Source organism: Cynocephalus volans, chromosome 16 (assembly GCF_027409185.1).
Source record: "Cynocephalus volans isolate mCynVol1 chromosome 16, mCynVol1.pri, whole genome shotgun sequence".
Taxonomy (NCBI): Eukaryota; Metazoa; Chordata; class Mammalia; order Dermoptera; family Cynocephalidae; genus Cynocephalus; species Cynocephalus volans.
In genome coordinates, this window is record NC_084475.1 from 10,591,012 (window position 1) to 10,605,797 (window position 14,786).

The window sequence follows — 14,786 nt, forward strand, 5'->3', positions numbered from 1 at the left end:
CAATATGGTCAATTCACAAATTAAAAGTTACTGTAATATAGTAGATGAAATTTATAATTATATTTGACGCATGAAATATTTACAACTTCTGTTTTATTCTCTTAACTTCTTACAAAAAGAAGACAGGTATTCTTTTCTTATTAATTAATTAATTAATTTTTAAAATTATGAATATTCATGAGATACAAAGCTAACTGTCACCCCTCATGCCCATGATGTGAGGGCCAGATTCATACTGGCAGCATACCCATTATCAGAAATTACTTTTGTACTCCATGTCCCCCACCCAATTATCCCCCAACCTCCCTTCCCCTCCCCCAAGACAAGTATTCTAAGAAAATACTAAATGAATAATTTTAAAAAATACAATTTTACAGACACTAGTCAGCTGTTGTTTAATTACATAAATTATGTGTCAGTCTAATACATAAATTGTAAGTATGATAAAGTATAGTATAAAACAATACGCAGAACTCTTATTTCATCAAGAGATCGCTATTTGTCAAAACCTCAATGAATGGTACTGAACTTTAATACTGAATAGTTTTGTTATCCTCTCCAGTCCTCTCTTTAAATCTACTGACAAGTAGACTTATTTCAGATTAATTTCTAAATTTAAACTAAGATTTCAAGTAGCAATGAAATTATAAAAATGATAAGTAATGCAGTTCATTTATCTATCTCAAAGTTGAACTAACTCCTTGATAAATAAATGGATATTTTATTTTTAAATATTTCTTCTTATAAAGAAAATTCCATAATTCTTCTCAGGAAAAAATGTATGTATTTTAGTAACTATGATCCAACTCTTCTTTGAATAGAAGTTGCCATTTAAACCCCATATTGCCTGTTCCTTTCTTAGAAAATACATGGAGAAAATACTGTAATCACTCTTTCACATAAGACCAATTTTAAAATATTTTCTTGTAGTTTCGTTTACAAGTAACTAAACCTTACTACAGAAGCTTCAGAACATAATGGTAATACAGAAAGAACATAGGACTAGTACTTGACTTCAGCATTCATTAGCTGTGTTAGCACCTATAAAAGATTAAACTCTCCAAACTTTGGTGTCCTCATCTACAATACCTACCTGATTATACTGGGTTACTGTGACAACCAAGTGAAGTAACAAACATAAAAATGCTTTATTAATTATAAAAGTAATACTTAAATGATCATTAACATGATTTTCTAGAACTTTAAAGTGGACATGGAACTACAGGATAGACCTAAATAAAGATGGTGTTAGTTCAACATCCTACCAGTCATGTTATCATGTATGTGTGTATAACCCATTTTTAGATAGTGCTGTAGCTAAAAAGACAGAACTTAAAAAAAAATCTATATTTATATCCCTACTATTTTGGCATCTAAGTTAATACATACTAACTTATATTTCTCTGGTTTCACCCTTTCTTCCTAATTACCATTACCAATGAATTTCATCCTCAACATTCTGACCAGTTTTTTGAACTTGCACACAAATTCTTATGGCTATCCATGCTACTTGTGCTTACTATGAAAAACCAACAAACATATATACCAATAAGGTATGTGTTTGATAAAAATATTAAATAGCAAGAATCCAAGAAACAAACCAATGGGGAGAAAGCTATTTGGCTCCTGACTGCATAACTAACATCTTCCATTCAGTGATGCACTATCCAATAATGTGACGATATATGCTAGAAGTTAATTACAACTATCCTATATGACTTAAAAGAACATGCTAATCTGTTATTTTCTACAGTTCAGCACTTCATTGTCTAATCATTATAGTATAAATATTTCTGTCACATTCTCCAGTTATTTAGTTTCTCTCACAGCCACTTTAGACTCGCTACCACTTCACTGCTTACACTGTTTTCTAGTCCATTTCTTTGTGAGAAGTACACACTAAGAAAAACAGACTGAGGCACTTAGCCACAGTCACAGTCTTCAAAGTTAAGTACTTAGTCAGTTTATACCATATACCTCCATAAACAGGAATAGCAATCTGAAAGATTACTGCTTTATAATCTTTATCATATATTTCTAGGTTCTTAGTTATTATATGAGAGTCAGAATCAAAATGAAATACTCATTCAAATGTTTTATTCTGTACAAATATACTTAAACTATTTTATAAATAGTCTAAGTATTAAATATAAAATAAGAAAATATATAAAATATACTTTTCACCAAGAATATAAATTAATATTTCGTAAGAAACATAAGGCAACAGAATTAAATGATTTTAATATTTTTATAAAATAATTCATTGGTGGAGGAACACATCTCTAAGAGTTAAGAATGTTATTTACTCAGTAAAGCAAGTTGATAGATATCAAAGAGGCTTTGCGCTACAGACAGAATATATACATAAGCTCACAATACCGTTAGGAAGGTGATCAGTAGACACCATCTGCATAATGTTGCTTGTAATATTAGTCACTGGAGTATATCCAAGAATTAGGTTAGAGAGGATAAATTTGTCCATAGGGTTAAGTTCAATATCAGGCACTTCTTCATACTTCTTATTTGGATGCATCATGCTAATTAATATTAACCAAAATAAAAAAAATAGTGGAAAAAAAATTTCCTATAATAAAAGAAACAAAGTGATTACAATGTATAACAATGGTGGCAAAATAATTAAGATTTCTATATAAATAATATAACTAGTACTAACAAAAACATGAGAAATTTGGTTGTCCTTTCTTATGCACAAAAAGTAAGAGTAATTCTATCCCAAAAGAATTGTGTTGAGCATATCACCAAACCCAGCAGGCATATTAGATGAATTTTCCTTTAAACTCAGTTTTACTGAAATATATTAAGATTCAAGTCACATAATAAATTATAGTGACATAAAAGATAACATTTAAACATGTTAGATTACTGATATAAAGATAATAAATTTACTCATATAAATTTTTTTAATGAACTCCAACCCAAATTTTATTTGTTTCTCCAATCAAAGTTAATCATGAGCTTGGGTGCTAGAGTTAGAGCCTGCATGTAAATAAAAATTCTGTGACCTCTTTGTGGTGTGACCCTGGGCAAGTTTCCTTTTTTGACTGTTGTGAGCCTTTGTTTCATGGGTTCATTTAATAAATATTTATTGCATTCTTCCTACATATAAGGTAACTGCCTGGGTATTGAGCATACATCCTATGATTCTTATGTAACCTGCCTTTTCTTGAAACAAGACAGATAACAATATGTACACCCAAAGAAATCCATAAAATAATTTCAGAGAGATAAATTCTATGAAGAAAATTAAACAAGTCATTGTGGTACAAAGTAACTCAAGGGAGCAACTTTAGCTATAGCGCTTGGGAGAGGCATCTCTGAGGAGATCAGATTTGAATGGAGACCTGTAGGGATAAGATGGAACCAGCCATGGAACGAGCCAGAAGAAGGTAGTGGGAACAGCGAGTACAAAAAATCTGAGGCAGGAAAAAGCTTGTCCTGTGTATGCATATTAGTTTCCTAGGGTGGCCATAACAAATTACCATAAACTGAGTGGCTTGAAACAATGGAATTTTATTCTCTTACTGTCCTGGAGGCTAGAAGTCCAAAATCAGGTGTCAACAGGGCCATGCTCCCTCTGAAGGCTCTAGGGAAGAATCCTTCCTTGCATCTTCCTAATTTCTGGTGATTGCTGGCCATCTTTAGTGTTCCTTGGCTTGTAGATGTATCACTCTAATCTTTGCTTATGTCTTTACATACCCTTCTTCCCTGTGAATGTATCCTCTGTGTCTCTGTGTCAAATTTACTCATATAATTTTTTAAAGTAACTTACTAAACCCCTATAGGGATCACCGTAAAAAAGTCTTTACTCATTCTGAATTAGAAATCATACTTTAATTACAGCTAAATTTATAATACAAAACAATATTCAATTAAGTCCTCTGATCAGCTTTAGAAGGGATGAACTATTATTTCATCTTGCTATTTAACTGTTCTGCTGGTTTCAGGAGAAGATGAACAATATATTTTCATCCTTTGAAATTATTACTAGCTAGTTAGTCAGAGTTTTTACTTTCTTTTACCTTTAAAAGTAATGTGTCCTGTGGGTATAAGTCTGTGATATAATTTTAGTAATCCTAGGCAACTCAATATAGAGACCATAACATGGGACGTTACAGGAAATGAAATCATGGAATAATGTTCCACAAAGTTATCTGCGAAATGTAAGTTCACGAAACTTGACAAATGCACAACTAAAGGTTCAAAGTTAAGCACTGATGTTAGAAACTAAGTAAATTTATGAATCGCTATTAAAATTTTTAACATTTAGAAAGCATTAGGCAATTCAGGGTTTTTTTGTGGCTAACACAACAAATTTCACAAGCAAATTAAACAGAGATAGGGAAATAAAATTATAATAAAAATGAATCCAGCAAAATAAATCATCCCTTAAAGATAAAACATATTAAAAAAGCAAAATAAACTGCAACCAGGCATAGGAGTCATTTAACTTACCTGAACACTGCTTTTTTTAGTCCTGCATTTGACTAGGTAATTCTTCAGTAGGAGTGTTCTGGTCTGCCTCCAAACTCCTACCTCCCTAATTGCAGTGGCCATTTTCTCTGGATCAATCTATTAAAGAGGGAAAACAAACAAACCAGCAAACCTGGAACCACACAGTAAAGTACATGTCATTTTTAATGGCAAAAACAAACAGATGTTTCAGTTCCAGGTAAGATGGAGTTAAACATACTACAAGCTGTCTCTCCTGCCTCAAAAGAATGCATGGAACAGCAACCTGAGGACTTTGAAAAGTAAATAGTAACATGTGAAATGGGAGGGAAAGGCAAGAATTTGAAAGACCACAAAAACCAGCAGTGAGCTTACCCCTTTTTCTTCTTTGGTATCCCCCAAACTAAACACATGGGATGTGGGCACCAGGCCACAGACAGAACTAGAAGCAGCCCTCTACTTCTGGCTTGAGGAATGGTAAAGGGAAGGCTTAATGCACAGGGAGAATGTAAAAATACCATTTTTTCTGTTTTCTTTTCTACATTATCCTGTATCCCCATCTCCAAGCACTCCCATGGTGGCAGTGCCAGGCTACAGTAATGAAAACCTAATGCAACCAAAATCTGAGGCAGGGGGACTTTCCTCCCCATTCAGTAAAGCTATTGTTCCAAGAAGGTGGAGCCAATCCACACTGCTTTTCTTCTCTACCTCCACTGGGCCCCAGATGTGTTGGCTGCAGCTGCAAAAGTATGTGGCACAATGGAACAAATAAACCGTAGCTTCTACTTGGAAAATAGAAAAGTCACAGAAAAACAAAATAGCAGAGAGCAAATGAAAAGAGGATCTCAGGAGAGTACGCCAAAAAGTTGTTTATTAACTCCTGGACTAATTCCCAAGCTTGGACATACATGGATCTAACCCTATTCATGTAACAAAGACTTGAGGAACTGAACTAACAGACAGACCACTGCCCAGATCCACACTGGTCCCTGGATTACACACACACACACAGCAGATGCAAATTGCACTGCAACGGTTTTTGAAAACTCACGTGAAATTACAACAGCTCAAAGAATGTGGGTGGAAACTTATGACCCAAATCTAAACAGGTTGACAGCCTGCTAAAAGAAATATCAACATTCTCCATAGGATTAAAAACAAAACCCAAACTCTCATACAATTCAAAATACTTGGCAAATGAAGCATGTGGCAAATAGCAACTCTACTAAGAAAATCAGCAGATGCCAATGCATAAACGACACAAACACTGGAATTATGTGAGAAAAACTTTAAAGCGGCTATTTAAAAAATGCTTCAGAAAGCAATGGTAAGCACTCTGGAAAACAATAAAAAATTTCAGCCAAGAAACAAGACATAAAGTAGAATCAAATGGAAATTTCAGAACAGACAAACACAACATCAAATATATAAAACTTTTGGAGTGAACTCAAAACCAAAATGGAGACAAACAGAAAAAGAGTTAGTGAACTTGAGGATTGATCAATAGCAATTCTCCAATCCAAACAACAGAGAAAAAAAGATTTTTAAAAAAATTAACAGCACTTGAGAGAACTATGGGACAATACCAAAAGGTCTAACTTTCACATTATTAGACTTACAGAAGGAGATGAGAAAGAGTGTGAATGCTAAAAAAAAAAATATTTAAAGATATAACGGCTGAAAACGCCCTAAATTTGGCAAGAGATAAACCTACAAGTTTCAAGAAGCTGGGTGAATTCCAAAAATGATAAATCGAAGAAGATCCCATACACATCATAATCAAACTGCTGAAAATTAAAGACAGTGAAAAATCTTGAAAACGGTCAGAGAATAACAAAGCGTTACCTACAGGAGAATAATGACTTGAATAAGAGCAAATTTCTTGTATGAAACTGTGGAGAAACTGGAATACTCATATACTGCCAATAGGAAAGCAAAATGGTTCAGATGCTGAGGAAAACAGTTTGTCGGTTTCTCAAAAAGTTAAACACTGAATTACCATATGACCCTACAATCCCTAGGAAGATATATAACCAAAAGAAGTGAAAATAGGAACTCAAATGAATATATGCTCATGTATGTTCATAACAGCACTGTACATAGCCAAAAGGTAGAAACAGCCTATATACTCATCGATAGATGAACAGGTAAACAAATTGTGGTATACATTCACAATTAAATATTATCCAGCCATAAAAAGGAATTAAGTACTGATATATGGTACAATGTGGATAAACCTCCAAAACATTATGCTAAGTGAAAGTCAGACACAAAACGTTAAATATTATATCATCCCGTTTACATGAAATTTCCACATTAGATAAATCCAGAAATAAAATGCATATTGGTGGTTGCCAGAGGCTGACAGGAGAGGAGAATGAGGAGAAATTGCTTAATGAGTAAGGAGTGTTATTTCGAAGTAATGGAGATAAATTTCACTTCAATAAAATATTCAGAAAAAATAAAACAATATAATCTAAATCACTGTACCTATCACAGGTCCAGTATCCCAGTAAAAAGCCTTGGAATCCTTTCTGCCATTGGACCTCTGTTAAAGCTATCTCAGTTCTTCAAAGAGGTTTCATTACAGCTGAACTGAAAAGAAAAGTGACCAGAGTCTGAACTGCAATCTCCATGGCTCCTATTCAAATTTGGTTACTCCAATAATCTAGGATCTTTGCATAACAAGAGATATTGAGAGGGCATCTTGGGGGGAGATAGAAAAAAGGTCCTGTAAAACCTTCTTCCAGAGCAATTGGTGCTGCCTCATTTTATATAAACCTACCAAATGGGGACCAGTGATATGACTCCCCTCTAAAACAAGGACAATCCATTCCAAGCTAGCTAAATATCTCTACCTAGATAAAAAAAAAAAAAAAAAAAAAAAATGCAGGCAAATTTTCAGAGGCCACTTGTCTTCTACAAAAAGGTAAATATATATAATTAAAGTTTGTCTTAAATGAGCATTCTCTTTATATGCACAGAAGAAAGACTAGAACGATTTTTTTTTTAATTAGCAGTGGGATTATAGACAACTTTTACTTTATGCTTTTTTCTATTTTTCCATGAAAATATATTACTTATATGGTAAAAAAAAGTAATTAAACAATTAGACATACTGTAAAAATATTAAATGAGTAAACTTAAAACAGCAAAACAAAGGTAGTCAAGACCGAAGAATACATTAAAATAAATTCTTCCAACAGCCTCATGAATGTTATATCAGATTTCAGTAAAGAATTGCATTACCTCCAGGTCAAAAAAAAAAAAGGAAAGAAAACCCACACTCATTCAAGGATGATTTACTATAAAACAAACATGAAAATATTAACCAATGCAGCAAGAATATTCTCAAGTTATCTGCCAAAACACATTGATTTAGTGGACAACACTACATTATTAATTCAAATTAAACACTGAATGCTTAATTCTTCATTTTTAAATAACAGACCCCTCATAGAATAGCTAATGGATTTATAATATTTTTCCTTCTTTGAGAACTGCTCCCTAAACTCAAGATTTAATGTCTAATGGCCTTGTCTGAAGAACATGGACCTGCCCACCCACTCCAACCCTAGTCAGAGCTTCTTCCAAGCAGAACTAAACCCTATTCCCACATACCACCACAACCTCCTCCTCCACCTCCACCACTTGTCTTGAGCTGTATCAGTTAAATTTTCTCCTGGCAGTATGGAATTTTTAACTAAGACCTAGAGACTAGAAGTCATGGAAACTGAGTTACATTAATGGAAATATTTTAAAAAGAAAAGGTCACACATTCTTGCTACTAAGCTTTCTCCTAATGTGTGATACTTATTGTGCTCAAAACTTGACTTTTCTTTCTTGGAGTATATAAAATGCCCTATTATCTTCCCAATACATTCTCATTTTTACTTAAGCTAACTAGAATAAGATCCTATTTCTTGCAACCAAAAGTATCCTAACCAATATAACAGAGATACCAAAATTAACAAACACAGAAATAATAATGCCTGAACCAGTACATTATAGTGGTCAAGCATATGACCTCCGGGGCCAAACTGACTAAACATGAATCCTGCCCATGCCACTTACTAGCTTTGAGAACTTTGGTTAAGTTATTTAACTTGTCTGTGCCTGTTTTGTCATCTGTAAAACAGAGTAATAATAGTATCCATCTCTTTGAACTGTTAGAATAACTAAAAGAATTAATTCATTTAAAGCTGAAAACGGTGCCTGGTACATTGCAAGTAATTATACATGTTGATTACTACTGTACATAAAAATAGTATAATTAATATCCTCAATGGAATAACAGAGAATATAATATTCATAAAACAAGAACAAGGCAATTAAGAAAAAAGTAATCAGAAATTTGGAAATGAAATAATAGACTGATAGAAATAAAAACCTTTATAGATTGGGTGAATGGCATCTAAACACAAATCAGTAAGACAGATTAAAGACTGAGTCAAGGAAATCCCCCAGAATGGATGGCAAAAGGACAAAGAAGACAACAATGGAGGCAAAGTATGAAATCTATTATATAAAATTATACAAACAAATCAGCATTATGACTGACCTCAACAGTCATATATTTGATGTTTCTTATATTCAAAAGCTTTAGTCTAATATGAAAATATTAAATTTCAATAATCTTAACCTTCTATCCAAGATATTAAAACAAAAAACCTCTTAAAGAAGAAAATTCAATAATAATGTGAAGTACTAACTGTACTAGAAAGATTCTTTGCAAATTATGGGGTGCTTGGGAAAATATTTTGCTTCCTCTTCAAGTATTGAGACCACATTGTCTCTGAGTATTAATGTTTGTCCTTTGGGGAAAAGACAGAAGGAAAAAGAAATAATAAAAAAGAGGTGCCTACAACTCACACTGTAAGGGTAATCACAAAAGTTCCCTTTCCTCACCCCATCTGCCACTGTTGTGCAGGGTGTGGAATGCCAAAGGACAACACTAACTATTCTAACAGAGAGTGGGAGGTGGGGAAATTGGGACGGAAGAAGAATGTGGGAATGCAGTGCTACTCTATACTGAACAACTCACCCAGTGATAAAGGGACAGTGTCTTGAGATGAGACTAATTCCTGTGGTTAGGGGAATTAGTTTTCCTGAAAGAAAAGTGGAGATCCACATAACAGAGGTGACATGAAAGAGGTGCTTTTGACAGTAGCGTGTATCTGAAAACAGGTTGCAAAATTATGTGGTATGGCCAGAAAGGGAACACCTGTGGAGAGTTTAACTTCTCACCTTTTTGTGGACCATAAGAAACCCCATATTTACCATAAACTCTAAATTTCCTCTTTCTTTACTATAATTCCCAAACTTTATAGCCTTATGAGGGTATTTGAAAGAATATAAGGAAAAGGCAGTGAAAGGATGCTTAGCCTGTTCCAAGTTTAACACTAGCTGTAAGCGGGAACAGAACACTACAGACAATAACCAGGAGGTCTGGTCATTCACTAGAGGTGGAGTTAATGTAAGACAGGCGGCTGAGTTGACATAGCTCCAAATCAAAGTCTTGCCAATGAAATACTTTAAAAACTCTTTGACAAAGCCAATTCTTAACCACTAAAGAACAATGGCATAGATACAGAAATAAGGGTACAAAATTATAAAAAAAATTTTTTCAAGTATTTTTACATTGTTCCACAGCATACCAGGGTACATGTTAAATTTGAAGCAGAGTTTTAAACAATAAAGTTCTAAACACCTAACATCACTAAAGGTTTAATCAAATTTTTAACTTTCCTAGATAAATAATTTCTTAGATAAAATAATTCATGCTAAATCTAATAAACTGCAAGAAAACTGAAAAAGCACTCAAGCCCATATTACTTTTTTAATGTATTAATAATTGACTATAAAGACGAGGAGTTACATAATCCAAATTCAGTGTATTCCTATCATTACAATTACTGCCTTTGTTAAAAGCAGTGCTTTTCTTAGAAGAGCTTATCCAAAAAAATCCATCACTTACCTAATGTTGCCATGATCTTCTTCAAATATTTTTAGTTAGTAAAGCAACTTAGTGCATAGCACTGAAGAGGCACTAAATATTTGTGGAATAAACAATCCCATTTTGTTATGTAGCAGGTAAAATAGTTGTTTAGTAAGTAAAAAGTTTTACATGTACAAACCAATAAAAAAAAATCCATGTTTATTTCTGTGAGTAATGAATTAAGATTATATCTTATAAAATAAAGAAGCTGAGCTATCCTGGTAAGAGATGTGGTCATCATCTGTCTTAATCTTGAACTTGACCATGAGATCCTTGATGAAAAAGTCTGTCTTATTTATCCTTGCCTCTCTATCCCCAATGGTAATATTATAACCAATATCATCTTACTGTAAATTCCTTTATCAAGGCTTCCTGAGAGTCCTTACAGATCAAGGGTCTGAAAACTAAAATGGAGGAGGCAGAAGCTAAATCTAGTCCATATCTTATTTTGCACAGCCAAAGAGAGAACAGTGTTTCTATACTTTCAAATGGTTGGGGGAAAAAAATCAAAGAATAATGATATGTGACTTGTACAAATTATATGAAATTCAAATTGCAGTGTCTATAAACAAAGTGTTAATTGGAATATAGCCATGCTCAGTCATTTATGTATTGTCTATGAATGCTTTTGTGCTACAATGACAGACTTAAGTTATTGAGACAGAGACCATACGGTCTGCAAAACTTAAAATATTTACTATCTGGCTCTTTATAGGAAAATTTTGCTGACCCCTGTTATAGATTAAAGGAGGAAGGAGGAGTAGAAGTGAGAAAAATAGTATACTCATTTAACATTGGCTGAAAGATATATAAACCAAAAATTATGGGGCAAAAAAAGTTAGACACTGTCACTGACTTTGCAGATAGACAAAATTTAGTGGTAAGTGCAATTGCGGAAGAGTTTGGGAAAGAGTAGAATGGAATTTCCAGGCAGAGGGAAAAGAATGGAAGAACCAGACTCCCAAGAGGGCTTGACTTGTGTAAAGAACAAAGATACCCGCATTATGGCAGAAGCATGAGGCAAAGTCAATCGGGGCAAAGAGTGCTGGTGTATACTCTAGATGATACTGTAAAGACTGGCCCTGGAAATGGATTGCTAAATACCCCATATGCAAAATAAGACACTTTATTTTGCGCACCTGTGTATAGCACTCCATATTTCCTGTACTATACTATTCACCCCTAAGAGTAATTGTTTACTTTCCTGGCCATCACATATTTAACTACTCCATTCACTCTCCCAATCCCCAACCTCCAAAGTGACCTTGATTCCTACTTCACTGAGAAAACTGAAGCAATCTGTAGAAATTTCCAAAATCTCCCACTATTCTTTCTATCTACCTACCTATACCTGTGCTTAAAGTAATATACGTTTCAACAATGTGCCACTTCAGCATAAACTGAAGACTTTTCATTAGAACTCTTTACCAGAAAAATTTAAATAAAATCTAATATCAACTATACTTTTAAATTAAGATTATTTTTTTTTGGAAGGAAAAGTTAAGAACATTATCTGGCACATGATTTGAAAATTTCTTCCCTGCTTCATCTTTGGATTCTCAATTAATAAAAGCTTTATAAAATAAGCCTTTTAACAGGAGATAAATTATAAATGCCCTCTTTAATGTTTTAACATTTACTGAAGGTGGTTCAATAAAACAAAATACTAATTGTCAACATGATTTAACCTAAATCGTATGACGGTGCTTCTTGTTAAAGGAGAAAATAACAATGCGATGGTACCAATAAGACAAGTTATCCATCCAGTAACTTTTATTATATATAATGGGTTCCTAAAGTTTGTCCTTAAAACTATTTTTAATTCAATTAATTCACACACTAGTAAAGATTACAATTTAGCACAATATTCCAAAATTCTATTATGCAATCACCCTCTCAATTAAATTCAAGAACAGGGATTATAAAATGTATTCATCTTGGTACTCTGGGCACATAGTATAGTACCTGGAATATAAAAGAAATGAAATAAACGTGTAACGTATTCATAAATTTGCTCTTATCTTAAATGTAAGGTTCCCCTATACTAAAGCCCGTTTGAAAGGAAATACACTTAAAGAGCTCATTTTCAAAGATAAATGTCTCTTTAGTTTGATTTTAACTGCCCTAATAATATTCTCTCCTATGGAATCTTCTCTAAAAGTATATAATATTGCTCTCTGGACAATATAGTAGATTAAGCACCAGAATTAGAGTCTGGCATCCCTGGATTGGAATCTCAGCTCCACCTTTTTACTAGTTGAGACCTTAATAAGTTACTTCACCTCTTTAAGACCCATTTTCCACATCTGCCCGACTAGAACAACATCTCCAACCTTACTGAGTTGCTGTCAGGATTAAAGAGATAAATCTCCGCCTGGCTCACAGCTGCAGTCTGACAAATACTCTTTTTCTTTAGATTCCTTCGGAACGTCCTCAGTTGAAAGCAAAGGTGGTTATCTTTACTACTTTCAGCCTTATTTATTTTAAAACGTAAGTCTAAGCCTAAGGAGCCCAGGAGGAAAACCCTCCTTCAGCTATCATGGTCTCAAACGGAGATTAATGTCGCTTCCCCATCCACTGAAATATTTTCACGCTCGGTGCTTTTGTGTTTTAGGAATCGGGGTGTCCGCCCCCAATCGTGTCATGAGATCTGCGCATCTTCTCACCCAGACTCTCTCAACACACACGACAATGATTGGCACGAACCCTAGAAAACAGCGAGTCCTAATTACCCAGTTGACCGGAGGGAAATTTACTCCAACAACACTGTTCTTTCTCTAACGATGCTCGGATGACGGAAACGACCACGTCCAAGCAACTGCGGCGTCGCGGTCGTCCCACGGCCGGACCCAGTCCCCGCGTGTCGCGGTCAGCGTCCCCGCCCCGGCGCCCCGTCCCCCCACACGCCAGCATCCTGGGGCGCTCACGCAGCATCCCCGCCGCGGGCCGACCGCGCCGCCCCGGACTGCGGGAAGCCGGCTGCTTTGCCTCAGCTCGCCGCCTCCGCCCGCTGGCGAGCCCGCTGCACCTCGCACCTCAGACCCCCCGGCTCCACCTCACTCCCCGCCGCCCCTCGCTGGCCAGGCCCTCCGCGGACGCCTCCAGCCGCCGCTCCCCGACCCCTCACTCCCCCAGCAGCGACTTCTCCCGGGCGGGCCTCCACGACCTCCTCACCTCAGGGCCCGAGACAACGCCGTGGGGCCGGGACGCGTTCGCTCTGAAGAGACTGTGCAAGTAACTGAGCCAGGAACTGCGTGAGGGCGCGTTCCCGCCGCTCGGCCCCGCGCGCGGCCGGCGCCGACAGAGCCGACCGCGCGCCCGCAAGGGGAGCAGGCGGCGCCGAAGTCGCTCCCCGCTTCCTGCCGAGCTCACCTGGCGGCGGGGCTCCGGAAAGACTGGCGGAGCCCCGCGGACGCGCGCTCCCGCTGCTACCGGCGCACGCCAAGCGGGCGGTGCGCCAGAGACGGGAGCGCACCTGGGGGCGGGGCTTCAAGAGGGCGGAGCCTCCTGGGGGCGGGGCGCGCAGAGGCTCGAGGTGGCCTGAGCGCTGCGCTCTTGTTTGTCCTCGGAGAGTCACGAGATTGGTCTCGTGGCTTATCCCCTGGGACGTTGGTGCCTCGGGGCTCAGCCCCAGGGCTTTCGGCGCCACGGATATGTCTCCGTGGAGATCTCGCCACGCTTTCCCTTGAGGATTGGGCAAAAACAACTTGCTTGAAGTCAGGGGCCCTGGTTTGAGTCGGAGCCCTGCCGCCTCCCAGCGGGTGACCTTGGCCCGCCGCCCTCTTTCCTCCTCCCCGGTCATACCTAGTTTTAAGAATCGTTTCTTATCTTGTCCTGGCTTTTGGAGGGTTCTCTCCGACACCGCGTTCAAGTCCTTCTGTCTGCCTCACCCTCGCCTGCCTTCTCTTTCCCCCAGCAGACACCGACCTAGGACATCTCGACCTTGAGGATGCGTTTAGTTCTTGAAGCAAACTCGTGAAAGTCTGGAATGTGGCAGATTCTGAGTTTTCCAAATGGCCTGAGACATATGGTATTCTGTGGGAGACTGTATACCGCACTTATTTTTGCTGAAAATGTAATCTGGTCTTTTGAGTTTCATTACCCAAAGTGACCTAAATAGTAATCAAAAGTTATTGTAGGGGGAAGAAGAAATTCATAACAGTAGCATTACATATTTTCCTCTCCAGACTTCTGCGTGGTCACATTTCCTTGCATAGTTATTTTTAAAGACTTTTTTAAAAAGTGTGTCAATCCTGTGCACATCATGTATTTTTTTTTTTTTAGCTTATTTTTGTTTTTTCTGCTTCTCGTATTTAAA

General features: G+C 36.7%; 1 protein-coding gene across 4 annotated transcripts in view; it reads right to left on the bottom strand.

The window, feature by feature from the left end:
* The window catches only part of ABCA5 (ATP binding cassette subfamily A member 5), an 83,879-nt gene extending 70,034 nt beyond the window's left edge, over positions 1–13,845 (bottom strand). Inside the window, exons 1-4 of one of the 4 annotated variants that reach the window (XM_063080798.1) lie at positions 13,643–13,845; positions 6,961–7,065; positions 4,474–4,590; positions 2,380–2,584 (exon numbers count right to left, since the gene is read on the bottom strand). In XM_063080798.1, coding sequence (XP_062936868.1) covers positions 2,380–2,584; positions 4,474–4,575 — 307 coding nt within the window. In that variant the 5' untranslated portion in view covers positions 4,576–4,590; positions 6,961–7,065; positions 13,643–13,845. Of the gene's footprint in view, positions 1–2,379; positions 2,585–4,473; positions 4,625–6,960; positions 7,066–13,642 lie in introns of those variants that run through there. The other 3 variants (XM_063080797.1, XM_063080799.1, XM_063080800.1) reach the window with 3 other exon arrangements.
* Positions 13,846–14,786: the final 941 nt, after the last annotated feature.